Consider the following 26,450-nt stretch of genomic DNA (forward strand, 5'->3'; position numbering starts at 1 on the left):
ACAGGCCTTTAGCCTCCGGGGAGCAGCAGCCCGAGTCAAGAGCCTGCTGGGAAGCAGCATGTGGGGAGTGATGGGGGGGGGGCACTGGATGGCGTCTAAAGGATCCCGCGGGTGGAGGGTGAGGACCGGGGTAGCGATCGGTGCCAGGGTTGCCCGGGTTACAAGCAGAAGGAAGAGGCATGATGTGTGTGTGTGTGTGTGTGTGTGTGTGTGTGTGTGTGTGTGTGTGTGTGTGTGTGGCTACGTCGCTGCAGGGATGCTCTCATCCCCACTGCTCTGGTGTCTTCACCGCTGCCCTTTGATCAGCGCTCTCTCACACACACACACACACACACACACACACACACACACACACACACACACACACACACACACACACACACACACACACACACACACACACACGCGCTCAGACGCAGGGTGAGCGGCGTCTCCCACAATGCTTCGGTGCCTCTGATGCGCTCCCTTTTATGCTGCGCAAACACTATTACGCTTCAGGTTGACGTCGAGCGGCGGCGTCTGGCTCTCGGCCTCGTTCGGCTGCTTTTATGACGGCCTAATCACAATAGTTAGCGAAATTATGGGCGAGCCGACAGATTGATTGTACGTGCAGCGAGGTGCAGTGTGTGAGTGATTACGTGCGTCTGGTTTGTGTTAGGCCTCGGTCGAGGGATGTGAGGCGCTTACTGTACTGGGAGCTACTGACGCGTTCTGGGATCCATTTGGATGAATCAGCACTGATGACTGAACTGCAGACGGAGACGGGGGTCACGCAGATAACTGCTGCTCGTCCCTGATCAAAGGAACCACCAGCGGAGGTGCCCTCGCTCGCCCCCGTTATCTCTCTCCTCCCGCAGAACCCTTCACTCCCCAGCTCCGGGTCTTCTCTCCTGTTTGAAATCCACTCCCCGGCTTGTATTTAACTGCCATCTGCCACTTGCAATCACCGTTATTCAGCTCCGCGCAGTCGCCAGCGTCGCAAGCGGCGAGTCTTTGAGCCGAGGAGAGCGAGGGGAGATGATGAGAGGAGAAACGATCCGTGATTCACCACCGGTTAAATAGAAGAAGGAAGCAACTTCTCTTTTTTTTTGGTCCCTTTTAAAGGCAGCAAAAATGATTCAAGTGGAACTTTAAAGGAGGCGTTCAGGCTCCCAGGTGGAAATGTTATACCTGCGCACAGATCTAGAATGACACGCGGAGGGATGAGGGGCGATCAAAGGCGGTCGGGGGGGCAGACAATCAGCCTAAAACAGATAATTGGCCGGTGCGGGTTTATAATGGAGCTGTCACAGAGCTCCCTTTCCACGGCTCAGTGGTGTGTGTGCGCTACAATGGGGCTAAAGGTCTGAGTTGAGGTCTCCACGCGCCTCCGGGGACTTTCAGATGGTTCTAAATACAGGAAGCGACACAGACGCGGAGAAAGTCACTCATTCGGTGATTTAGCGCTTGGGTCGTGCGTTCTGCAGCATTCAGCGGCGCGTAACGCCGTGTTGGCACGGCTCCATCCTTCAGTGTCTGGCGAAATAGAGTGACGTCTTGAAAATGAGAGGAGAGGAGAGCGACGGTGCTAATCCCTCCTCGGTGGCCTGGCTTCCCCTCAACACAACAGGTCCCATAATTACTCCCTCTCCTCTGGCAGATCACACTCGCAGCTCTAGCAGCGGGGAACTGGCTAATGCTCTTCATCCTCACACACACACACACACACACACACACACACACACACACACACACACACACACACACACACACACACACACACACACACACACACACACACACTCAGGCCGCTGGTGCTGGTGCTGGGCCGGCCTCGATGTGGTGACGGGTCCGCGTCCGACTCCCGAAGGAGGAGGAACAGTTCAGGCCTGAGCACAACAACGTGAGGCGGAGACGCCTGAATGTGCAGATGTACTCACATTTTTCATGTTTAATGAGCCAGCTACTTAGACATTAATAATAGATCAGCACTGTCTGGGTCCTGATAGGCACCAAATAGCTTCTGAACATGATGTGATGACATGTTCCTGAATCGATGAAGGACTCGGAGCACTCCAGCTCCAGCGCGTCTGCACCGTGGATGCTTCAGCGCTGAGTGGACTTCCTGCATTAGAGTTTTAAGTGGCTTTAGGTTTTATGAGGATTGAAGAACAAACAAGGACCATGTAGCCAAAATGAATGTTGATAACCTTGATAACATACGTCTACATCTGTAGTGTTTATTTAATAGGTGACAAGTGGCGGTAAAACAACAGCATCACAACTGTATGAGTGATGGATGGCTGCGGTTTCCCTGGCAACCGAGCATTATTGTGAATGAAATTCAAATTTCAATCTTTCAACACTGATGGGCTGCGCGGTTGGAGTGAGCTTTCGGAGGTTCCATCGATCCCGGATCACGGATTAGAGCCGATGTGGCTCCGTCACGATCCGGAGATCTTTCCCTCTCCTCGCCATCATTCTGTAACTCAGTTATTTCTAGATAAGATAAGCATGCTTAATTATGCAGCCAGTCCCTCTCGCTCTTGTCCCACCCACCTCAACCAACCATGACCCCCCTGTGGGGGTCATACAATGACTGTCATGCATATCATTATTGGTGGAGGCCCTCCTTCCCCTGTGGGGGTCCCCCGTGACAAAGGATGAAAGTGTTCTGTCTGGGGGAAGGGGCTGGCCGGGCCGAGGTTGGGGTGAAGAGCCCTGCGTCCTCCTCCGGGTCGGGATAAGACCCAGCAGGGCTTTCTTCACGCTAATAGGCACGACCCCTGAACCCCACACAAAGAGCATCACTTCAGGAGCCATGGGCACTCAGTGTGGGAGAGCAAGGAGGAACCAATAGAGGCAGGCTGGGGGCGCTGGGTGCTTTTGAGAGAGTCGGACCACTGACTTGACAGAGGAAAGAAATAAGAGCAAGAGGGAGGAGAAGAGGGACAGAGAGGGAGAAAGGAGATAAGGGCAAGATTTTGTGTTTTTGTTTAGGGGAAAGGGCTTGTTGCAAAAGTTCAAAGGGCTTCTCTTTTAGTGCAAGTGTCTCCTTTTCCTGCTTTTCTCCTCCTATTCCTTCTGTCTGTTAATGGCTCAAGGTGGAGACATTGTGTCTTTCAGATGGCGGCTTAATTACTGGCCCTTAGCGGAGTTACTACAATATCCACTATTGTGCGCGTGTGTTTCTTCATATCTACAGACGTGGCATCTAAAGTCGGTGATGACTGATAGCGAAGACGACTGCACGCAATTATTTACAACAGGGCTCAAACTGTCTGATAATCATAACTCTAGCGTTTCAACGATATGATGCGTTTGCACCATTCGAAACCACATTGCATTATTTCACTATAAAACAAGATGCCTACTTACACTTTTAATTTGGCTCCAGTTACATGTTGTGTGCTGTGAACCCGGCCCGATAAGGTGCTGGGGGATGTGGAGTGTTAGATAACAGGCCTGGAGTACAGTACAGGAGGTGGGGGCCGTGAGAACACGCCGGCTCCAGCGGGTGTGTGGTGGGAACCCGAGGCCCCTCCTCGCCTCCTTGTTTCAGCTTGGTTGATCCGAGCGGGACGGGATGCTGTACCTGCGTGTGTGAGCGGTCCACTTTCGGTTCCGGTCCACTCCACCCACAAAGCCTTTGTCTCGCTTCTCCCCCGCCTCCCACGCCACCTGCAGCTCGCAGCGCGACGGCTCCCGAGCGGTGAAGACGCACGGGGGAGAACGAGGCATGAGAGGAATAAAAGGTGACATGTTTAAAGAAACACACACCTTTTGACCTTTGGGAGCAAAGCATGCTGTGTTTGGTGACTGAGCTGCTCATTGGGGGCAAATGTTGGTGTAGTTGCCAGATATTGTACTAAATAATATGTTTTTATAGGATGGGATAAGAGGAAGGTGTCACACACGCGATTGCACTCCTCCAATAATGACACCTCCACTTTTCCGGCACACACTGACTCACATTTCTGCACATGAACACCTCTGGCTTTGTCAGAAAGGTGACTCAGGTTGTTATGCTGGCTAATAAAACCAGGATGCAGCGTTTGTGGACCCTCGGGGACCAGCGTCCCCGGTGGGCTCTCATCATTCCGCTAATTAATGGCGCCTTAATGAAAGCTCTGAATTCTTGCTTCAGGCCAACGGCTGCAGGCAGACATGCTGCTGCTGCTGCTAACCGCTATGCCGCTCCCAGCTGTTGCATGCCTACTAGCAGTCACAATAACAGGACCTCATAGATATGTCAGATACTACGTGTTCTGCATCTGCTGCACAGCAATAATGCAAAATATAAGTGGTTTAAAGGAAAGAGGAACTGCAGCGAACAATATGCAGATGCCGATTTTGTTCATGCATTCCCTTGAAATACTTGACTCACACACACACACACACACACACACACACACACACACACACACACACACCAACATGGCCTGGAAGAGTGTTATGTCAAGTACCTCCCATCATGCTTTGTTCCTGTGTAGTGAAGTGAGTGAAGCGAAAGGCAATTCTTCATTCTCGGCCTCCCCTCCCACACCCCAACTTTCATCCTCTCTTCCCTGCTCTCCTCTCCCTGCTTCTCATCCCATCCTCCCTCTCCCCACTGAGGACCTGCACTAATCCGTATTGAGGAAGCCCCCCTTCCTTATAGTTTCCTCCCCTCTTCCTTTCCCTCCAGCCTTAACAGCCTCCCTATTTCTGTCCTCTTTCTTTAACTTCTGTCAGGTTTCATTCTTATTCATTCCCACCGTCCACCTCCCCTGCACCTAATTTCCCCCATATTTCAAAAATTCAAACCAACTGGGTTCCCTCACTGTATGAAAGGGGAACAAGCGCTGACATCCTTCCTCCCTCGCTCCTTCGCTCCTTCCCCTGCATCGCTATCCGCTGTACCGATCAATCACTCGCCGTTTCTTACATTCCATCCCTCCTCTCCAGCATCCTATCGTAGGCTAGAAACAAAGCGGGGCTCCCATTATCCCTCCCCTCCGAGCCACCCACCCACCTACCCTTCAGCTTCCGACCGTGCCTAGCCGGTTAATCTTCCCGAAGCGTTCAGTGTCTAACCGACCCCCCTGATGCCAGGAGACAAAGAGAGGACTCCCTAATGCTCCCTTTCTCTCCTTTACCCTCACCCCTTCTCCGCACCCCCCACCTACAGTCTCCATCCACAGGGCCCCAGAACCAGCGGAAAGGCTTTGAAGAGGGGGAACACCCCCTCCCAGCTTCTGCCTCCCATCCCTGTAGTACCCCCACGCCCATAAAGAAAAAACCCTGCACCACCAAGACTGTCAGGGTGGCCCTTCCCGACCCCCCGCCCCCCCTTTGTGGGGGTCTCGCGTACCCCGCTTTACATACCCCGAACCTTAGCATCTAACCCCCTCCTCATCTCGCTCATGAAAGACGGACCTGCTCAAGAATGTTTTTAGTTCCTTCCTCTTCTCATTGAGCGAGTGATTGGTGATGCGCCCGGTTTTGTTGCTGGTATCAATGGTGCCACTTGATGACAATTTGGCGGGCGAGGCGGCTATTTTTAATCGGACATTAATTTATTGCGCTGCGCCCTTGCTGGCGTGACTCTGGGTGTTGTGTAGCTTTTCGGTCCTTGTTTTTCTGAGGAGTGTGGCTTAATAGCATGCAGCTACAAAGGCCTTGTCACTAAAAAGTCCCAAATAGAGAATCAGACTGATCAGTATATTTGAGTAGCGGATTCTGTGTTGTCTGCTTGGGATTTTAATTTGAAATTTTACTCGATTATCTTCCACCTTCACTTTCCTTGCTCAGAGTTTACAGTGTGGGATGGTCGTGTTCATTTCAAGCTTCTCTGATCTTCCTGGGCACCAGACACTCACCGTATTAATTCCCTACACTGGATTTATAGTGAGGTGGCAACTAGAAATCTGATCTTGAAGCATGACCAAACGATCACCGCTGTTCCTCCGTCTCCATCTTCCCCTTTCGTTTAACATGTCTTCCCCACTGTCAGTCTGTAGTGGCGTCTTTTCAAGTCCGGTCTTCTACCACATTCCTAAAGCCGTTCCGAGTCAGAGCATTAGGTGTGGGGAAAGCAGCGGTATTGTGTCTGTGGGTGGATACCTGGCTGAATGGCATGTGCACAGCTGGAAAAATGATCCTACTTCAAACAGCGGTGTGAATCAGAGACGTATCACTAACCACACCCACTCAAAAGCAATAAAACAAGTGCAGTAAAGGGAGATTCTCCACTTTCTCTCCTTAGATGTCTTACAAGAAGTGAAATGAAGAGACGTTAATGATTAACCTCACAATCAGTTTTTGTTTCTTTAATCACAGGGAGACGTTTTATTTTACACAAAGGCTTCTATCATGTTCTGTCACTTTGGAAAGTCTGCCCAGCGCCACCGCAGTCCGACCTTCAGGCCTCGAAGCAGCTCCAGTGGCGCACGAGTCACAGTCACGAGCTCACGGCCTTTTGAAAGAATGTGTTCATTGTCCAGAATTCAAATTTACACACAGTTTTATTGCCTTTCAGATTTGTCTGCTTACACCGAGGCCTTTCAAGCTCGGCGCGTTTGGCCCCGTTATGTCATCAACATGCTTCCTAGTGCGGCTGAGGTATGTACAAGGACTTACATGCATCAGGGAGCATCTTTAGAGCCCACAGCCAAAACAGACAGAAGCCAAGTCAGGATATGAAGTCAGTGCTCGAATACCACCATTATGAGTAATATTGGCTTGAGCCTCTCGTATGATACACACAGGAGGTGTAGGAGGCCTGTTTCAGACGCATCCATGAGCCATGAGAGATGATGTGGAAGGTAGAAGCAACCAGAAGGCTGTTGGTTTCATTTACTGTAAATGCTCACACCTTCTGTGAAGCCATAACACGCATGTACTTCAAAGGATCTTTATTGTATCACCTTTTCTTTTGTTCCTGCATTATCTTATCGCAGTGGCTTCCGATTAATGTGGCTTTTACGGCTTTGCACAATATTAAGAAAGTAAAAGGGATACCGAGGTCAGTGTGTGGGCTGCAGGAGTGCCTTCAAACGGCTCGTTTCTAATTTACGAGAAGCCACTGACTTGTTGATTGGATTTTTATGAATAGAAACTTTTTGGTCCGATAATCATGGATGTTCAAAAACTACATTAAGTAAACTTGGATGAAAAAACACAAAGTCAGCGCTTCCGTTACTTTTCCCCCCGACGACACAAAATCATTGTATATTGGCCGTTATCACCTGGAAATTAGCAGTTTGCTTAAGTGACATTGGCTCAGTCAGGTCACACTCCGTCGCCGTTGTATTACGGTGTGCAATGGTTACACTTGTTCTTTTTGCTCATTGTTTTTAAGTTCAGAGATTGACAAAGTAGCTGCCACTCTGAAAACCTGAAGTATCTCCACGCAGGGCAGCTGCATCCTGGCTTTGGATAACAGGCCGCTAATGGTCAAGTCCCGTTGTTTTTGTTTTTCACATTATTTTCTTGACTTATCTACTTGGAGCAGACACAGGTCAATGTTGTGGCTCTCTGATAATAATGCACTGAACTTCCATTCAAGCAGCTCATGGGTTAGAAATTGTAAGTTCAGCATAACTTGAATCTTCCCGTGAAGTGTGACTGCTCCTCAAAGCACCATCCTGTACTCATAGCGTACTCATAGTATAATATGGGTTGTCAGAGCACATTTTCCATAGCCTTGAACCATGCAAATTACCGTTTTACTACAGTATAACTATCAGCCCAAGGGGGGGGGGGCAGTCCCTATTAATATAAAACACTTTTTAATTCCTCCACACCTTCATTCCCTGATTTTACCATTGCTCTGTTATATTTCTCAGCCATTCCTCACAGCCTACTTCCCTCGGAGGCTAATGTCTCTCATGATTTCAGCGCCGATATTAACCCGTTATGTACATACAATCAGAATTTAATGGTTGCTCACATCTACTCTGTAGCGCGGGCTTTGAAAAGGGGAATAATTTCAGGCTTTGAGGATGATAGAGAGTGATGGCGGGAGCTGTATGGAGAAGCAAGCATGCGTTTCCCATATCAATCAAGGCCTATGGATGGCGAGGCTAGTTAGCGGCTCGTGATTGTTTGGAGGCCCTTGGCTGGGCTTCCAATGTATCCCCGAGGCCTGTCTCTTTTGCTTGGCCCAGTGGGGGGCGAGGTGGTGCCTCCGCGGCCCTAAATCCAGCCCACGTTCATGCGTCCGTTCGGATCCATCACTGCAGGGCAGAGTTGCGGGGCAAGGGCCGGCCTTTGTCCAGCGCCGCATTCTTTGGCCCATTGTGCACGGAGCACAACCATTTAGGGGTTTTAAAGGCTCGTTTGCACAATTCCTTTTGTCAGCACAGAAAGGCAGGAGAGCAGCAGAGGGGAGAGAGGCCGATAGTTTTTTAATGTTGAAAGGGAAACCGATGGAAAACCGAGTGGGGAAAAGAGGAAGAGCAATAAGAAGGCGCTGAAAAATTGACTTGCAAATCAGAACCACGCCTTAATTTCCAAGATTTGGATTTTTTCCCCGGCCTGCAGGCGGACACGCTTTTCTCATGGCACCGGGGCACATGTCGTAATGGGAGTCCAGATACCAGCTCAGACACAGCGCATGTTCTCATAGAGTGGGACCAACGCCAGGCACAACAGATACCGTAGACCCTCCCAGTTGCCCATAAGAAAACAGCTCTTATCTCCTAAAATGTTTTCCATTTTCCCTGCATTCCTGAGAGCTGGGCTCAGCTGACAGGGTCCTTGGTTCAAGATCTTGTTTTGACTGTGATTAGGCGCATTGATGATGCAATTAGCTGCAGACATCATCTGGCATTGGCTGCTTCTCTTGGTGAACACTTGAAGCCTGATCCTGATAGAGCCTGGTATAAAAAATGTCACTTAATGTTTTAGTATCATACATAGATAGATTAATAAAGTAGCCACATGCATAATGTGAAGGGTGTATTGTGTTAGTGTGTGTTGTTCAGTGCTGGCCTTACCTTGCACATGAATAGCCAGCTACAGGGGTTAGACGGTAACAGGCTAATCTGCATGGAGGATGCTTTAGGACGCTCCTAGCACATTGTTATCACCCTGATTAGGTTTAGCGCTCAAGCAGAAACTAGTGTATTTCTTTCCATTGTGCTTCATTCACCGGAAAAGCTAGAGAGAAACAAAAGGGGCCGAGCATCACAATATAAGCTCATTGGTGCTCATACAGTGGCCAGCAGAGTCTGTTAGAGAGGCTTATTGGCTGACTTAACGTTGTGAGGAGTCCCGGGAATCAATTGCTGTTTATTTTAATCCGAGAGGCTTTTTTTAAAGATTGGATTTGTGGATTTTCGTCCTCTTTGGGGAAATCAGGAGGACAATGAGCGAAGGGGTCAAAGTTGAAAAGACACCGTTGTCATGGAAGAAGCATGTGGTGGTTGTTAAGATTAGGCACCTGTTTTTTTTTTTTTACATTTTACAGTGTATTAGTGACACGTTCAGACACATGCAGTGGACTTTTCTTTATAGACACATACTTGGTTCTTTCATCTTTTTTTTGTTTCTTCCACTGTTCCTTGACAACAGCGGACTCCCGTGACGAGTGATTTAGTCTTTGAATGCGGCGGAATTCAGAGACACGCCAAAACCAGGGGTCAAGTGTGTCAGCATGCAAAGTCAGCATGTGTCAGAGAGCCCCCCCCCCCACACACACACTCACACACACTTCCTTAGGGGGTAATGGGTGCACTGTGGCGCACCCTATAAAGAGCAGATGATCTCCAGCCTCTGCTTCACACCACCTGAACCCGGTGCCACTCCAGTGGCAGCTACCGCTCAGCTGTTCCTCCCTTTCTCCCTGCTTTTTATTATGGTGTGGAGCGGCAACCCACAGGAAGTCATTCACTTCCTAATTATCTGCACATCAAACAGGGGTCGCCACGGAGACGCAGGCCATAAATTCACCCCCACCCCCTCCCCTCCCCTCTGCTGTGGTGCGATAGCGCAGCAACAGCTGCCTCTAATTGGGGCTGTAGATTCAAACTGCTAACATATGACTTCCCTCCCATTCAGTAACACGCTGTCTGCCTCCGCCACGGCCGCAGCACACGGACCAGGTCGCCGACACATAAGGGATGAGGTTTCAGATGAAACGAGACAGAGAGTGTAGAGAAAGAGAAATGCGCCCCTTGATGGGACAGGAAGCTGAGTGTGGTTTTACACTGGGTCTCTGAAGGGGTCTGAGGTGTGGCCCGCTCCCACCGCAGAGGCCCTCGGGTGAACAGGAGCTTATATAGACTGACAAAGAGGAAGAGAGGGATGAAGAAGCAGCGGGCGACAGGCTGCGATAACAAAGGCGACCGCAGCGGAGCCTCGCGATGACTCTCCCAGTGAGAAACCGATGGGCTGCCAGATGTTGCACGCTTGCACTTGTGCACAAGTGTGTTCCCCCGATGCTGCAAAGTGAACAGGGCATCTCCTCGTACCAGACGGGCCTCGACCTCTGATTACGGCGGGTCACGCGGTCTGCAACTGCCTCTGGGTTTTACTGCAAGAGAGGTGTAGTCCCAGTTGACACATTCATCTTCATTGACTCACTGGAACATTACGGGCAAGTGTAAATGCACCAAAGGCCTGAAGTGGCTTTAGTAAATTGGGCCCTCGGTAAGAGAACTAGCCTATTGTCTCTAATGGCCCCTTGTTGAAAAAGCCACCTACGGTGTGAAGTTTGCATCTGTATGCATGCTTCAGGGTATGTGCATATGCGCTTCCGAGCTTTCCTTAACTTTACTGCATTCAGGAGGAAACGCAATTAGCCCAATCAAAGTGAAAGGTTGCCGTTTGGGAGGGGAGAGGGGGTGGGAGGGCCACGTTTTATGAACATGGCTGCTGAAACGGCAGCATTGTGACGGCAGAGAATATTAGGTGCTCGCCGGCAGCTTTTTGATGTCGAGGAGTCTTTAGCAGGCGTCGGGCTCTTGTTAAAGCGGAGCGACGCACAATTAAAGATATACAGCCCGGGACAGCCGTGTGATTGGGATGCATTAGTGGATTAGATGTTAAAGGGGGCTGCGTAAAGCGCGGCCAGTAAATACTACTCAGCACTTAGGTGCGCTCTCGCGCATACGGCGAATTGGGTCTCGTTTAAAAGCACCACTTTTAAAGGCACGTTAATGGAAGTCTATTAAAAAGGGATGTTAGGGAGATTAATTACTGGTCTGCAAACTGCTGTGTGTGCACATCCTCATTAGAAAAATAAAGTAGTAATGCCACACGAAAGCGCACTCATTTATCTTTTTCTGTCCATCGGCGCTTCCTTTCAACCTCCTCCCCCCTTTTTCTCGGAGAATGCTTTTACATACGGAGCCTTTACGGGTGTCGTAGCGTTTATTTACGCAGCCTGTCCGAGGCTTTTAGGAATTACACTTGTGTGCAGATAATGTAAACGGTGTCGCTGCTGACGCCCGGCCTCGTGGGGGTATCTTGTAATTTCACACAGTGCACGTACAGAAAAGCTGCCGTTGATGGCGCATGAAGGCAAAAGGGTGCAACTATTTAAAATGTTATCGAATCAGGGAATTCCTCCAGCGCCCTGCGAAGGGGAGGGGTTATTTCGAGGCTTAGCGACCCCTCTGTATCCTCACTCGCCTCCCATACCTCTGGGTGGACCCGAACGTGGGCTCACTGGATGTCCCTTAGTCAGCACATGCAGGGGGCGCGGACAAAAGGTCCATTCTGCCAACAATAGGGGGCATTTACACTGTCACATACCCTAGCGGCTCCAAGGGTGGGGACGGTGGGGAGGCGAGAGAGCGCACACATAAGAGAGTTTGTGACTTCAATGGGGAGAAAACCCGTCTGTATAAAGGGCCAGTGCTGTCCAAAAAGCTAAGCTTACCTATGGGCCGTGTCAGAGGTCAGGAGCTAGACACACAGAGCCGTGCCTGTGGTGAAGCAGAGGGGGGTGGGGGGCTGGGCCCAACGTGAAAACGTGCACCCGAGAGAGTTAAACGCGATCTCTGAGGCCATTGGAGGGAAGTTCATCAATTTTAAGTGAAGGTTGATGAACTTCCCCTCACATCAAACCTCTTTAGGCGTCTTTAAATGCGGCGGTGCAGCTCCCGGGTGCCCCGCGTGCCCTCCCTTCCCTGCTCTCCGATCCAAATCAAAGCCTGATACCCTAAACCCGGTGAATGACATTGATCTTAATCTGTGAGGAGTAAGGGCAATTTTGATGGGTGTGTGTGTGTAAGTGGAACAGAGAGAAGGTCAGGGGTCCGCGGGGAGGAGGGGGGGGGGGATGATCTCCGAGCCCCAGAGCGGCACAAAGCGAGGGCGCGAGCTACAGGAGCGCCCGGCCTCACAATGCGCCCCGAGGATCGTTAAGTGATTGTGTTACAGAGAACAGGTGAACTGCGTCTCCCTCCGCCTCGTCCTTTATACTCGCCTCTCCATTATGGTTTACAGGGCCATTCTTCTCCCGCGCCACCTCGCCATAACTTGTGCTGTTCTTTTGAAGGCGGCCTGCTTGCTGCCATTGTACCTGGCCGGCTTTGAAGTGCCTAAGTCCTAAATGATGATGAGACAAGGCGAGCGCTTTTCTTTAACAGCCAGGGCAAAGGAGGCTCTTGTTTCTGACAGGTGTCTTTTATAGGAGGGAGTGTGCTGGACTGGTGTTTTGTTGGGGATCGGGTTCCTCTCTGCCCCATCACCTGCTAATTGAATAACATTAGCTTTGCCATCTGTGGAGATTTACTGGAACCGACCTCAATGTACTGTTTTGGTTACACATGAGTCAACAATAAAGAAAATGACTCATTCAAATTCCCTTTTTATTTTTGGCGAGACAAAAACAGACCGTCGCCAGGTCGGTGCTGACAAATTATGATGCTGTAATTTCATCAGCGTCCTGAAGCTTGAAAAATACTAAGCTTCTGACTGTTGACTGCTGACTCTCGTCTCTTCAGTGACTCCAGCCTCAACAGAGGATCCCTCTTTGGTGCTTGTGTAAAAAAGCAAAAGCAGAGGTACTACTGTGTCGTGCTAATTGTGTGTGTTTGTTCGTGTGTCTGCATCACAGATTCATTTTCACCCTAGATTTGAGCTTCATGGCATCAGCGTCCAACCCGCTGCAGGCCACGGCCATCTGGGCCCAGCTCTGGGTGGGTATCCTCCAGAGTGGTGGGTGTTGGGAACGTACTGAGGGGTATAGGTATGGAGGTGAGGTGGGGGTGGGATGTTTGGGAGGCACAGTAGAATAAATACACCATCCTCCATCCTCCCCGCCATCCGTCCTCCTCAAGCTTCTGGTTTGATGGAGAGAGAAGGGGGACTGAGCACACAGCTGTCCCCAGCCATTATCAGTGATGGATGAAGCCCGACCAGAGCTTCAATGGCATGTAGTCACTCCAGTGTGTGTGTGTGTGTGTGTGTGTGTGTGTGTGTGTGTGTGTGTGTGTGTGTGTGTGTGTGTGTCTTATTTAACCCTCCGTCCATGAGACACAGAGAAAGGACACAGAGAGGCCGAACGTAATGTCCCGATGAAGCAAATGAATCATCAGATTTTGACAACAGAATAAGAGGAACAAAGGAGGAAGTGTGTGCTCATTGCATTTCCTGCAGTAAATCGTCCCGTTGTCTGATTGAATTTTGAGTGGGTGAGGTATTATCAGTGCAGCTGTTCCAACTGCCAAACCGTTGCAGCGGCTTTACCTGGAAAATGACGACACAGCGTCAGAAGAAGCCGGCGCGTGGACGCAAGGCACGCTCGTCACATCACACAAAAACATGCAGCGTTACAGTTTGAGCCAGTTAACACTGCATCTGATAAACACAGCTGGTCCAAAACACTGTGATTGCATTAGACAGACAGAATTATTCAATTTGAACAGCTGATGTCACGGTTGGCCTTTGTTAGTTATGTCTTCAGCTAATTAGCATCATCACTTCTGAAGCATCCCTGGAGCTGGTTCAGTGGGAACGGCCAGACCTTGACTCTGGTTCTGGTTGGCACGACGGCACCAGCGTGGATGAAAAGGCGGAGCCATTAAATCGGGACATTAGCGTGAATCAAAATCCCAACTGGAGGTCGAGCGTTGAGCTTGGATGTCCGACAGTGACCAATGCACCGGTGCACTGGATCTGAAGTGTTTCTGGGCCGGCAGAGTTTAGGGGGGTTAAATCAAATCAATGCTGCTCCCTTCTCCCAGTCCACCAATTAAAGTAATCAATGCCATGCCTGAGTTACTACAGCATCAGGGTCTGTTCCGTGGGCCTTCATTCACAGAAGGAACCCGATAAAGCCACTGCCCGCTCAATCTAATTCTTCCATAATTACCTTTGTGCCTAATCCAGAGAGCTTGCTGACGGATGGCCAGAATCCTAACTCAATCCCCAGCCAAGGTTGCCCTGATGAGATTAGTGCACACTGACTCATATTCACACAATGCCGTCATCTGACTCAACAGCTGTCAAACACAGGGGATGAGCATAAGCACCCAATTAAATATGCTAATGTGTTTCATCCTCTTAGACAGGCGAGTAATGTGCGCGAGGAGCCCGAGTCCAGGCTCGTCACTCGTCCCGATTGGCCGGAGCTTCATCGGTAATTAAAAGCTTCATTTTGTCGGTGTCAACTTGTCAGCACGTGCGCTAACAAACGCAGCAGCAGCAGCAGCAGCAGCAGCAGCAGCAGCAGCGAGGACGGGCGCGGGATTGAAACAGTCTAATAAGAGGCAGCGACGTGCATCGGCGTCGCTCCGGGAGCAGGAACGGGCTGGTTTGATTGAAACGGGGATCGGCGGTTCAGTCCGGGGTGCGCTGATCCACGCAGACAGGCCTGTAATAGACTGGTCACGGGCCGAGTGCCCACCAGAGAACACGGTCACATAAAGACAGGGAGAAGGCAATAGAAATGCAGCAAACCTTGCTTCTTACTGGTTTCATACACCCGCTGGCCAGTTTATTACGCATTTATTATATGCTGGATGCTGGAGACGCCTCAGAAGCCGCTCCTTTGTCTCACGCGTCTGAGATCCTTTGTTGAAATCCTTTTCAGGGCTCCGTTCATGCCACCTACTGACCCCCTCGTCGCTCCCTCTCCCAGCGGTTCGCGGATCAGTGCTGGTTCAGCTGATAATGACGGGGGAGCGCTGAAAGGCCGCTCGGGCCCGCTTCCACGATTCATTAACCCGATTTCCACTGAGCCCTGTCCCACATGTGTCAGCGAGGCGCCCGCTGAGGACCCGCCCCGACTCCGGCCTCCGCCGACGCTCCGCGGCCGCCCATCAAACCGACAGATAACTGTCGAGGAGCCGGGTCGCCCCCAAAGTGTCGGTGACCTTTCTACGGGTGCTCTCTTGGCCCTGATGCCTCAGGATCGCCTGCTAATTGATCCTCTGCTCTGCTGCCTTAAAGGTTTAAGACTGATTAGTGCTGTAATCATTTAAACTGAGGAAAAGCGCTGAAGAATGTAAGATTTCTATCTTATCTTGTATCAGGTAAGCAGCGCTAGCACTTAAGTGAATCCTGGGCTAATAGCTTTACAAAGAGGTGTCCTTAGGGACTTGTTGCTGTCACAATAACAATAAGATTAATAACAAGTGTTTTTAATCCAGATTTCAAGCATCTTATTAGTAGCAGAATAATTTTGTCTTTAGTTTAATTGCTGTTTTCCTTTCCTTCCTGTAATGAGCTTGAGATTCCCTGAGTCACAGACAAACACCTTTCTCTGCTGAAGCAAATATTTGGCAACGCATTGAACTTTAACACAGAGAACACTGTGGTGTTGATTTTCTAAAAGTGTAACATGAGCGCGAGTCCGTTCAAAGACAAGCGGTTTGACTGTTAAGCGTAAACCTGAAAGGCCTGGAAGGTGACAGCTCCACTCCGCAGTTGCCTCTTAATCAATACGCCTCTCTAACACAGTGCGGGACCCTCTCCCAGCCGTGCTGTGGGAGGACGGTTTGGTTTGGTCTCATTTGTTTTTCAGGCGGGCGGTGATTACTGGACCAGAAAACCATTTGTTACTCGTTTCCTTTAGACGAGCAGTCATGAATCAATCCTGGAACAAATGTACAAACACAGAAGCGCCCCGGTGATTACTGCAAATAAACAGACGCACGCACGCACACACACACACACACACACACACACACACCTCGACACGCACACATACACACCATTACCCACAGACACCATCTCCATTAATAGGCTGCTGAAAGTGTGAATCCTAATATTTGTCAGTTTAGCGATTACCGTGTGAGGCCACCCATGATGCAACAGGGCGCGATGAGGTCGGATAAGGAAGCTGTCGAGGTAGGAATGCAATCAAGTGGGAATTAGACACATGCAGAGGTGCAGGCCTTTTTAACGGGGTCCGTTTTGTGCAGATCCGTCCCCATGAGAGTTTTAACTCCGCTCCATTACATCAGGACTAAATGGACCTGGGTTTGTCATAGAACAATTACATCATAAAAGCACAGTAGTAATTTTCTCAGGAGGCCGTAATCAGTTTGCTTTGGATGGTCTGCGGAAGGCAATTTGGGCACGGGGTCTATTTCTAGGAAGGAAATGGTTCACAGGCGAGCTGGAAATAAAAGGTATAGGGATTCAAGATGTGGACCGTGAACCTCAGTGACTCCAGCTGAGGGCGTGTGCCGCTCATCCCCCCTCTCGGCTCATGCCGCCGAAGCAGCGCGTCAGATCGGCCGGGTGTGTTTTCGTTCAGGTTCGTGACACCGTGATTCCGACTTGTTCAAACATCAAAGTCCTCGCATGAACCTGAGCAGCAGCTGTCGGCGAGTCGGGGCTCGTCGCCGCCGCTTGTGGCTTCAGCTGTTGGACGTGACGGACACAATGCGGACACTTGGCACAGCAGGCTGGGCTTTTTTTGTTTTTTTTTTTGGTTGTTGTTGCCAGAAGTTCGCGAGACAATGGCTGAAAAGGAAGACGTAACTTAGACGAGAGGGCAGAACAGAACGCGTGCGGCCCCGAATCGATACGGACGCCGGCGCAGACGCGTGCGTTGGACGGGAGCTGCTGCGACTGAGTCACGTTTAATAATTAGCGCTTCGTTAGGCTTCTCCTCTTCTTGCTTCTCCCTATTGTTCCCGTCCTGTTCCATCCCGTCCCCATCACTGCCCTTCTATCCCTTCTTTTTTCTGTCTCTTTCTCTTGACTACTTGTTCTTTTTTTTTACCCCCGTTGCTGTGTTGTGCGGCCAAAGCAACACGCCCCCCCCCCCCCAGCCCCCCCCCCCCCCCCCCTTTGCTCTTGAAAGGCTATTCATGGATTCTTCAACGAAACCCTATTACGTGTGTGTGTGTGTGTGTGTGTGTGTGTGTGGAAAGAGAGACGAAGAAAGAAAAATAAAGAGAGGGAAAGGTATTCCGGGGGCCGTGCTACAGTACCATCTGTATGCAAATCTCCTCAGACTTCGGTAAACTTTGATCAAACGCTCAGGCCTCCTTTTCTTCCTCGTTCCCTCCCTCCCTCCCTCCCCTGACTCGTAGCCTGTCCACTATGTGCTTTGCTGTACTGTAGCTCCAAAGCTCTTTGTCGAGGCTCCGTATTACTGAGCTAGGGCAGTGTGCTCCCTGGAGGAGCTGCCCCACATCTCCCACCGTACACACTACACACACACACACACACACACACACACACACACACACACACACACACACACACACGTTTTCTGCCCCAATACCTCTCGATACCCTCCCCGGCTCAGCTCCTCTACCTACCACAACCCTAACACGCACCATTTATGAACACCTGCGACCATGATGGACCCCACAGCAGATGGCCTCACCTCCCGAACACACACACACACACACACACACACACACACACACACACACACACACACACACACACACACACACACACACACACACACACACACACACACACACACACAGAGGAGCCCAATCCCCCCCACAGATACGTACGGCTCTCCACAAACAGGGCCCAGTGCGGGGCATGGCTTTGTGCAGAGGCTGGGTACACTCACAGCAGCTATTGTTTCTCCCATATGGGAAGGTTAACGTGTTGAATACAGATCTGGTGTCCGACAGGGTAATAGAGACGTTGTTGGTTAATGACGGTGGTAATGAAGATCTCAAAATAGATGAAAAACACAAACATTGTCTTTGTTGTAGAGCTTTAACGTTCGTCTGTGGGGTGTAAGCCCATTAGAGTATTGTGTGTGTGTGTGTGTGTGTGTGTGTGTGTGTGTGTGTGTGTGTGTGTGTGTGTGTGTGTGTGTGTGTGTGTGTGTGTGTGTGTGTGTGTGTGTGTGTGTGTGTCTGGGCAGCTCCAGCCAGCCAGGATAATGGGTATTAATCAGGGAAACGATGTGGCCATATGTCCGTTCATCACACTGCTCCCTCAACGTCGCGAACAATTAGCCTCGTTTCCGAAAGTAGGTGGCTTGACTGCGATAGATGCAGGAGAGGATACGGGCAGAAGCGTTTAAGATGTATGCAGATGTATGTTGCGTGTGGGGTGGGGTGTGAGCGGTGCCAAACACATGCCTGTATGCCGGATTTCTGATTCAACATCGCCCGCGACGGCCTCGGTGATGTCACTGCCCGTGAACTTGTTTTCATCCTATAACCAAACGGGATAAGCCACTAGGCAGATGGTGAGGGGGGGGACCCGCGGGGACCCGCACATGCACAAAGGCTGCTGTCCCGCACACAGCTCTACAGTAAGCGTGCACAAAGACAGCGGGCCACCACACCCCTGTTATGTAACCCAGCACCTCCACTACCCCAGCAGGAGGCCCAGATCTGCACACACACACACACACGCACACACACACACACACACACACACACACACACACACACACACACACACACACACACACACACACACCTGTGGGTCAGATACAACCCGAGTCCACGGATGAAGGGAGTTTTCAGTAGCACGAGTACTGGAATAATAAAAACCTCAGTTAAAAGGGCCTCCGACCTTTTAGCTGGTAAAGAAGGAGTCGTCCTCTCGCAGTCATTGCTTTCTTGGATAAAGAGGATTAATCAGAATCATCAACGTGTGTTTTTATGTCCTGTTAATACCCTTCTCTGCAAGTCTCTTTCTTCTTCCCCCTGTGAACATACTGCCGTGCTGAATGGCTACTCAGACCATGGCAACAGATTTCCCTTTCAGCCATCTCCAGAGGACCGCTGGCCAGACTCCTGAGTGGCACATATTTGGGCTAAAGCCCGGCACTGGAGGCACAGGGGGGAGGAGGGGGAGAGAGGGGGGGAGTCAGAGCCATGTGGCTGATGTTGGTAAACAGTATCCAGCCTCGTCCTGGCATCGTGGCAGGGAGCGCGCAACGCCCGCGATATCAGGCGCCCGGGCCACACACAGACCGGGACAAAAGGTGGACACACATACCGGCGTTCCCATTCACACACACACACATGCACGAGGCAGAAATACACAGACTACCAACAGACAAATAAAAGACTCACTCTCGGTGTCTGCCACTCAGCAGCTGCTCTAGTTTCCATGGCAACAGCCTGAACAATGTAGTAGGACGAGCGGCGTCAGTGCGAGAGGGAAATCGAGTGTGTGTGTGTGTGTGTGTGTGTGTGTGTGTGTGTGTGTGTGTGTGCGCACTCTTGAAGTGTGTAGGTGTGTGCGTGGGTGGGTGTGAGAGGCTACGGAGGGGTAGGCAGCCGCAGGGCGCCGAGACACAGAGGATACAGAAGACACCCTCTTTATTTCTTTGTCAAGACGAGTCTTTGAGAGCAGGAAAAACAAATATGGAAACGTGGCAATAAAAGGGGTGAAGGGGTTCGAGGTGATGCTCGCGGTTTCAGAGACAATGAAAACCCATTAGAGCAGCACTTAGGATTTCATGATGTCTATTTATTTTCCAAATATGAGGTATTTCAAAGTGCTATGAGTTGCAGCACTAAATGTACATTTTAAAAATGAAAAAAAAAAAACAAAAAAAACAAAAAACAAACAAACATCTTATATCCACTCACCCAGTTTGATGCACCCGAAAGTTAAAAATATGAACAAAAGAGGAAATAAAAGTCCAGGTACATTGGGATAGAACACATTTGCTGTACAAAAGAATTAGAAGAGAAGTGATGAGATAAAGTGATATCTACCGAGAACGCATTTTCGTACGAAAATATAAGTATCAAATTTAGTATGTATCAAGTTCACACTAAAAGCGTAAAGGTGTGGAGAATTAGTAATGTGATACAATGCAAAGAAAGAGAGAAAGAAAAGCAATATATCGTTATCTTACAAAGTTTCACGACGCTCAAAAATCGAGGCCTTACAGTACTTTAAGGTATATAAACTTCCAGTCTAGGTATTGGCAGCTTCCTGACACGTATAAAAAAACGAGACAAAATGTTTTATAAAACAAGGCAGATCTGAGTGTATTTTTCTCTGTACTTTATTGTTATATACAAAAGTGTCGGCTAGCAAGGTGCGCAGTGATACATCCACTGACTTGGCCTGAGCACCAGTGTGACAGGAGTGAGATGAGAGACCTGTAGTGGCGTTCGCTTCACGTGTCGTCGCAGTCTCGTCAGTTTTCTGTTTTGTGTTGTTGTTTTTTTTGCAGTGGTAAAGGCAAAAGTAAGCGAGCACTGCTTCTCGTACGGGACCCCCCCCCCCAAGCAAAGTGCCCTCCAACACCCGTCCCTGTGGGAATCTCCGAATCCCAGGCTGGTGTCACAGTGAGTACAAAAAAAATATATATATAAAAAAACAAGATACAAATAGAAATGATATAAAAACCAGAGGAAGGGAAGACACAAAAACACACGTCCTCTCTCCCTCCCTGTTCGTTTCTTTTCTCAATGTGACTGGATTGAAAAAGTAAACCCCAAACATTCTTAACGTCAACAAATGTGCAAAAAAAGTGGCGGCAGTGAAAGTCCGAGCGTCCGCGTCCCCGCCTCCCGCTCCCGGCCCCCGGGCCCGGGTCGGCACCCGGGGCTAGCGTTCTCCGAGATGCCGTGTTCGTCTGTGCACGTGTCCCACAGACACACACTGGGCTGGGGCCGGAGCTGATCCAGGGTCAGTGCGGCTCAGCGAGTCCTCGCCTGCTCCAGCCTGCGCATCAGCTGCTGCCTGCGCGCCTGCAGCCGCTCCTTCTCCTGCCGCAGCCGCGCCCCCTCCGCCTCCAACGCGCTCACGTACTCGGTGGCCTTCTTCAGGATCAGCACCTTGGCCGCCTTCTCGTTGCGCGCCAGCTCGGGCACGTGGTCGCGCAGCGTCAGGAAGCTGGAGCGCAGGTCGTTGCGGCGCTGGCGCTCCAATATGTTGTGGTTGCGCCGGCGCTCGCTGTCCTCGGAGTCGGAGCCGCCGTTGCGCGGGCTGCTGTCGCCGCTGGCGCTGCGCCGGCTGCGCGTGCCCGCCGCGATGGAGCCGCAGGCTCCCGAGGAGGCGGCGGAGGTCCGGGTGGGGGCGCGGGGGGCGTCCGACGTCCTCTGCTTCTTGGAGGGCGGGGCGGGGTCGTCGTCGGACGCGTACGGCGACGGCGCCGCGTAGTTGTGCTGCTGCTGGTGCACGGAGCTGCGCTTCAGGATCAGCTCCTGGGGAGCTCGGCCGGCGAAGCGGCTCGTGCCACCGGACCCCGACGCGGCCCCTCTGGAGTCCTGACTCCTGGGATGCACGGAGACGGTGGCCGCGCCCGTTGCCGTGGGCGACGCCTTGCTGGTCGTGGAGCGCCTCTTCTCTACTGTAACCACATCGATCTCCTCCTCCTCCTCCTCCTCATCGTCATCCTCATCATCTTCCTCCTCCTCCTCCTCGTCTTCCTCCTCTTCTTCCTCCTCCTCATCATCCTCCTCTGGGAAAAGAAAACAGAGCGTGGGTGAGTCAGTGGCTGTGACACAAAGCATTCCCACTATGTCATACATGTGCACCAGCAGGTGACAGGCATCAGGAGCGAGTGTGCGTGGGAGCGTCACCATTGCTCAACGCTGTTTGCATAAGCACAAACCTCTTAATGCTTAGTGTCAGTCACTCCACCGCTAATCTACTCTGCAGGTGTTGACACGTTCGCGCTCGATGCCGAGCAGACAGGCCGGATTTCTGCCTTTCATTCTCGCTCCCCCTTCAAAACTCTAATCCTCCCCAGCGAGACGAGACAGTTCGAGTCTGACGCCTTCGCTGTATCTCTGCAGCTGCAGTCACGGCGGCAGAAGAGCTGCACCCGCGACCTGTGATGACGTGAAAAATCTTTTTTCTTTCTCCCCCAGCTGAGCTCCGCGTCTTAATACCTCCGCTGAAACTGAGACTTATATCCACTGGCGCCTTTGATGATGAAAGGAAGTGGCCAATCGCGAGGCAGCGAGCGCGAGGCCCGGCTAAAATGCCTTTTGTGATAATGACTCTCATTATCAGCTCAGGAGCATCTGAGGAGTGTAGCATTTTACAGCTTACAGTCGCCCACTTCAGACACTGTTGCACCAGGATGCTGTGAACACACTATTAACACACACACACACACACACACAGTCTGGTGCTGCCATCAAAACAAAGCTGGCACAGCTGGGTGGATGAGGGGGCGTGGCCGGCTTTTGCCACATGTGTGGCTGGGATTGAGCCTTTTGGCGCTTCACTCGGTAAAAACAGAGGAGAGAACATTCAGAATAAGCCCTCGTAGCATTTAAGGTATGTATGTTGGGCGGTGGGGCGGTAGGCGACCGGACCGGACCGGACCGGACCACCCTTTATAAGCTGCGGAGCTGGAGCGGCGCCAGGGAGACAGCTGTCGAGATGGAGCGCTTGTTCAAAGCTGTCACACCCCCCCCCCCCCCCCCCCCCCCCGAAAAGCAACAGCCAGGGCCCTCCTCCGTCCTCTTTTCTTGGAGCTGGAGGAGGTGTTTGGCAAAGCCGGCTGAGTCTGGCCTCCGTGCCAAGCTGGAGGCCTTTGTACTACTGTTTCACAGCAAAAACACGCTGATAAGAACTCGTGAGTGTTTGTTTAGGGAACACATGGGTAGTAATAGATGGAGATCGAGTCTTAGGGCGATTGAACGCGCACAATAGTCATTTCCCAAACTAAACTCGTAAGCACGTCCGAGAATAATAATCAAGAGAATATGACAAAACACGAGGGTCCGGTGAGTCAATGCCGTGTCATCACAGTAAAAGTCCAGTTTCCCTTAAATGGTTCCTAATAGTTTTACGCTGAGCTCAACTGCCCGTTTTCCCCACTGTCTGAAATACCTGTCATCTTCCCACCCACTGTGAGCAACGTGCCCGTTAATCCACGCGTAATCAAAGCTGAAGCATAATTGAACACCTTTTCATCCCACGGTCCCGCTGCGGTCCGGTCGGCGCGTAACGCGTGTGTGCCGCGTCTTTTTCTTTTTTTTTTTTTTTTTTTTTTTGTTTGATTCAGATGCCAACCGAGTTCAGCGAGGCACACAATCCCCCCATTTTACTGCCATCTGCCGGATGAAGAGCCCGCTGATTACGTAAACCTCGTTCACTGTGTCACTACTCCACTGTTTGTGTGTGGTTTGAGTGTGCGTAAAGGGAACTAGGTGATTCTATTTTGGGCCGGTGGCGCGCTCCACTCACTCCAAGTAGAACAAGTAGGAGGAGTAATAATATTAAGGGTCTTTTTTGTTGTTATTGATACAATGTCAGGCTTTTATCGCATCAGCACATTCTTACCGGAGTCACTGTGGTCGTTCCCGTGGGCTGTGCGTGGGTTAACGGAGCCGGTGGAGTCTCTGCTGCCGCTCTTCTTGTTGACAGGAAAGGGGAACACCACCGCGGGGTCCACGCACTCTGGCACCGAGCTGCGGGTCACCACCTCGGGCGCCTTGACGCACACGCTCCTGCCGCCCGTCGTGGCCGTGGAAATAGCCTTGCCGAGTTTCTCCGTGACCGCGCGCTCCAGCTTTTCCCGAGCGGAGAAGCCGCTCCACATACAGTCCTGGATGATGATGTTGTTGGGGTTAGTATCCAAAGCGGAGCCGAACAGGTCCACGTCGTCGGACGCCCCCCAGATATCATACTCGGGCAGGAGGAGCAGCTCGGAAGCCCAATCCAGAGGGTCCCCCAAGCCGAAGCTGAGCGGGTCTGCGTCCGGGGAGGCAGCGGTCGACTCCCCGGGTATCGCGGCTCGACTCGGGGAGAGGGGCGGAGTGGGCAACAGCTCGAATTTCTTCCAGATGTCCTCCCCCGGTGGCGCAGAGTCGGGACCACAGAAGTAGAAGTCGTCCTCATCCGGGTAGAAACACGGCTGTAATGAGTCAAACTCCAAATCGGAGTGTTTACCAATTATCGCCGGCATTCTATCCCACAGTTCAAAAACCTGCAAGGGAACAAAAGAGAGTTTACAGCGCGCTCCACTTCACCGCTGCCTCTGTTCTGTCACACCTGAAAACTGCGGTGCGAGCGCGAGCCACAGCCCACACACAGACGCGCAATCTGCCCCGCAAAATTCCACACGCACTCCTGTTTGGGGTTTAAAACGCCGCGCAATCCTCACGGGGGGACCGTGCCAAAATGCGCCCGTGACGCACAAGCACTGACGCGCCGCTAAGTCAGACAGCGGCCAGAAGGAAAAAAACGCGAGTCGCGGAGAAATCGTGTTTACGTGGAAATGGATAGAATGACAACAATCAAATTTAACACGCGATGTGATTTTGTCTTAAAAGCGTGAGGGGGTAAAGACGCGTTTCCATGTTGAGCGCTCAAACGGGGAGATGCTCACCTCGTCCTGGCTGAGGATGATAACGTACGAAACGGGGTCCCGTGTAGCTCGCAGTCAATAATAGAGACACCAGACCTGGAGCAGTCATCTACTTTGGGAGCTCAGACAGTCCTCTGACACACATTGTGCCCGGCTGCTAGGAGTTATACAGTCAGTTGTGCGGGAGGAAAGCAAACTCCTCCCTCCCCGAACGGGGGTGGTACAATTGGATTTGAGGTTGGATGCGACGCGGGGAACTGGCTGGCTGCGAGATTTCTTTCAAGGTGAATCGAGAACGAAGCCAAAATATCGCAAGACGACAATAAAGCACGGGAAGGAAAGGAGTCAAGGAAAGGACAAAGGAAAGACAGGGAGAAAGTATCGTTGCGAGAGCGCCAGACAAAGTGTCCTGTCTGTAGACATCACTGGGATGTCACATCCACGGCTCGCTTTCAAACTGTCTAAAGCGCAAACAAAAAGGGATTTGATGATTTTTTTTTTTGCTCAAGGGCACGACAGCAGAAAGTATGTTTTTACGCAGATGCTTTGTGTTAATCTATAAACTCAAACATCAACTTGTAATATTTTGTAGTTCAGTAAATTTATACTTAAAAAACATAATCCTAATGATCTAGTCTGGTATAAACAGGATATTGTAAAAGTCTAATATTTGTCATTTCAAATTGATAGTTACACGTCAGTGTCACTTTAACATAATTGTCATGAATTAAAGTGTTGCGTAGCGACGTTTTCCTACACATTAAGCCCCGCTGCTCCGCTCTTGTTCTCCCATATCGCTCAGCACCGTTTTCTCTTTTGTCTGGGACGCGCCAGTCCCCGCGGCTCCAACGGCGCGCTGCGCCCTCGCACGGACGCGCGGGGGAACAGCAGCGGGCGCGCGCACCGCTCAGACGAACCCGAGCGACCCAGACAGACAAAGGCGCGAGCGATTTCCTTCTCTCTGAGCGAATGAAAAGAAAGAAAAAGAAAAAAAATAAATAACGCGGAGCGGCGGACGCGTCGTCGACCGCGCGGCGATACGTCGCGAGGCGGCGGAGGGAGACGTTTTCAGCTGTGTCCGGTAAACGGCAGGATCCGAGAAGAGCGTGTTACGTAACCGCGAGCGGTGGTTGTAGCCTGGAGTCATTCCCATTCCCTTTTCTAATGACGGCTTAGAGGAATGGCGCATCTGTAATTACGCGCACAGTCACGGGCGTACGCGCACGGCCTCATACTGAGGGAAAACCTTCAGGGAACCGATTCCAGTCCAACACGAACGGCAGCTCCCAGTTATTTTTCAGGCAGACGGTTGGCGAATATTTGGAATTTTTACTATCACTTTGTAGAAAGGCTCATCGTATTTTAACACGTTTACCTTGATTCAATTTGCATATTATTAAAGGGGCGATGCCAGGATGAGGATTGTTCTTCTCCCGTCAGTTGGGAGTTCAAACGACCACAGCCGGTGAAAAGTGAGAATGTGCAGCTGTCTCCACAGAGGAGGAGCAGGCAGGCACTTCCCCGGGACGTTCTGCGCGGCTCCCAGGATCCGGGGACTCGGTCTGGGAGTCAGAAAAACTCCCTCCGACCCGTTCTCAAAGCTCCGGCGCGGACGGCAGCAGCCGCTTCCTCGGCCGTGGGAGTGAGAACAGAAGGAAAGTTGTTTTTAGGCCAGCGCGGATCGGGCGAGGACAGGAAGCAGGGAGCTGCCGCTTGTTTTCTGTGGAGCTGCAGAGCAAACACTTAAGACAATAAGCAGACGGATGAGGCAATATTCACACTGTGCGATTATGATATGTCT

At 51.1% G+C, this 26,450-nt stretch overlaps 1 protein-coding gene across 1 annotated transcript; it reads right to left on the bottom strand.

Annotated features, from left to right (window-relative positions):
* Positions 1 to 19,812: 19,812 nt before the first annotated feature.
* On the bottom strand, positions 19,813 to 25,922 carry mycn (MYCN proto-oncogene, bHLH transcription factor). The gene is made up of 3 exons (XM_029141513.3): positions 24,671 to 25,922; positions 23,623 to 24,268; positions 19,813 to 21,784 (listed from the first exon to the last, which is right to left on the bottom strand). The coding sequence occupies exons 2-3, from the start codon at positions 24,245 to 24,247 to the stop codon at positions 21,021 to 21,023; spliced, it is 1,389 nt and encodes a 462-aa protein (XP_028997346.1). The 5' UTR covers positions 24,248 to 24,268; positions 24,671 to 25,922; the 3' UTR covers positions 19,813 to 21,020.
* Between the last annotated feature and the right edge of the window lie 528 nt (positions 25,923 to 26,450).

The sequence above is a fragment of the Betta splendens genome, chromosome 24 (assembly GCF_900634795.4).
Source record: "Betta splendens chromosome 24, fBetSpl5.4, whole genome shotgun sequence".
NCBI lineage: Eukaryota > Metazoa > Chordata > Actinopteri > Anabantiformes > Osphronemidae > Betta > Betta splendens.

What these genes read in the sequence shown, in the direction of transcription:
- mycn (XM_029141513.3), bottom strand. Translation starts at nt 24,247, where the DNA reads ATGCCGGCGATAATTGGTAAACACTCCGATTTGGAGTTTGACTCATTA. An exon ending in GAACGACCACAGTGACTCCG is followed by an intron (nt 21,785 to 23,622) that starts GTAAGAATGTGC and finishes TTCTTTTCCCAG; the next exon opens with AGGAGGATGATGAGGAGGAG.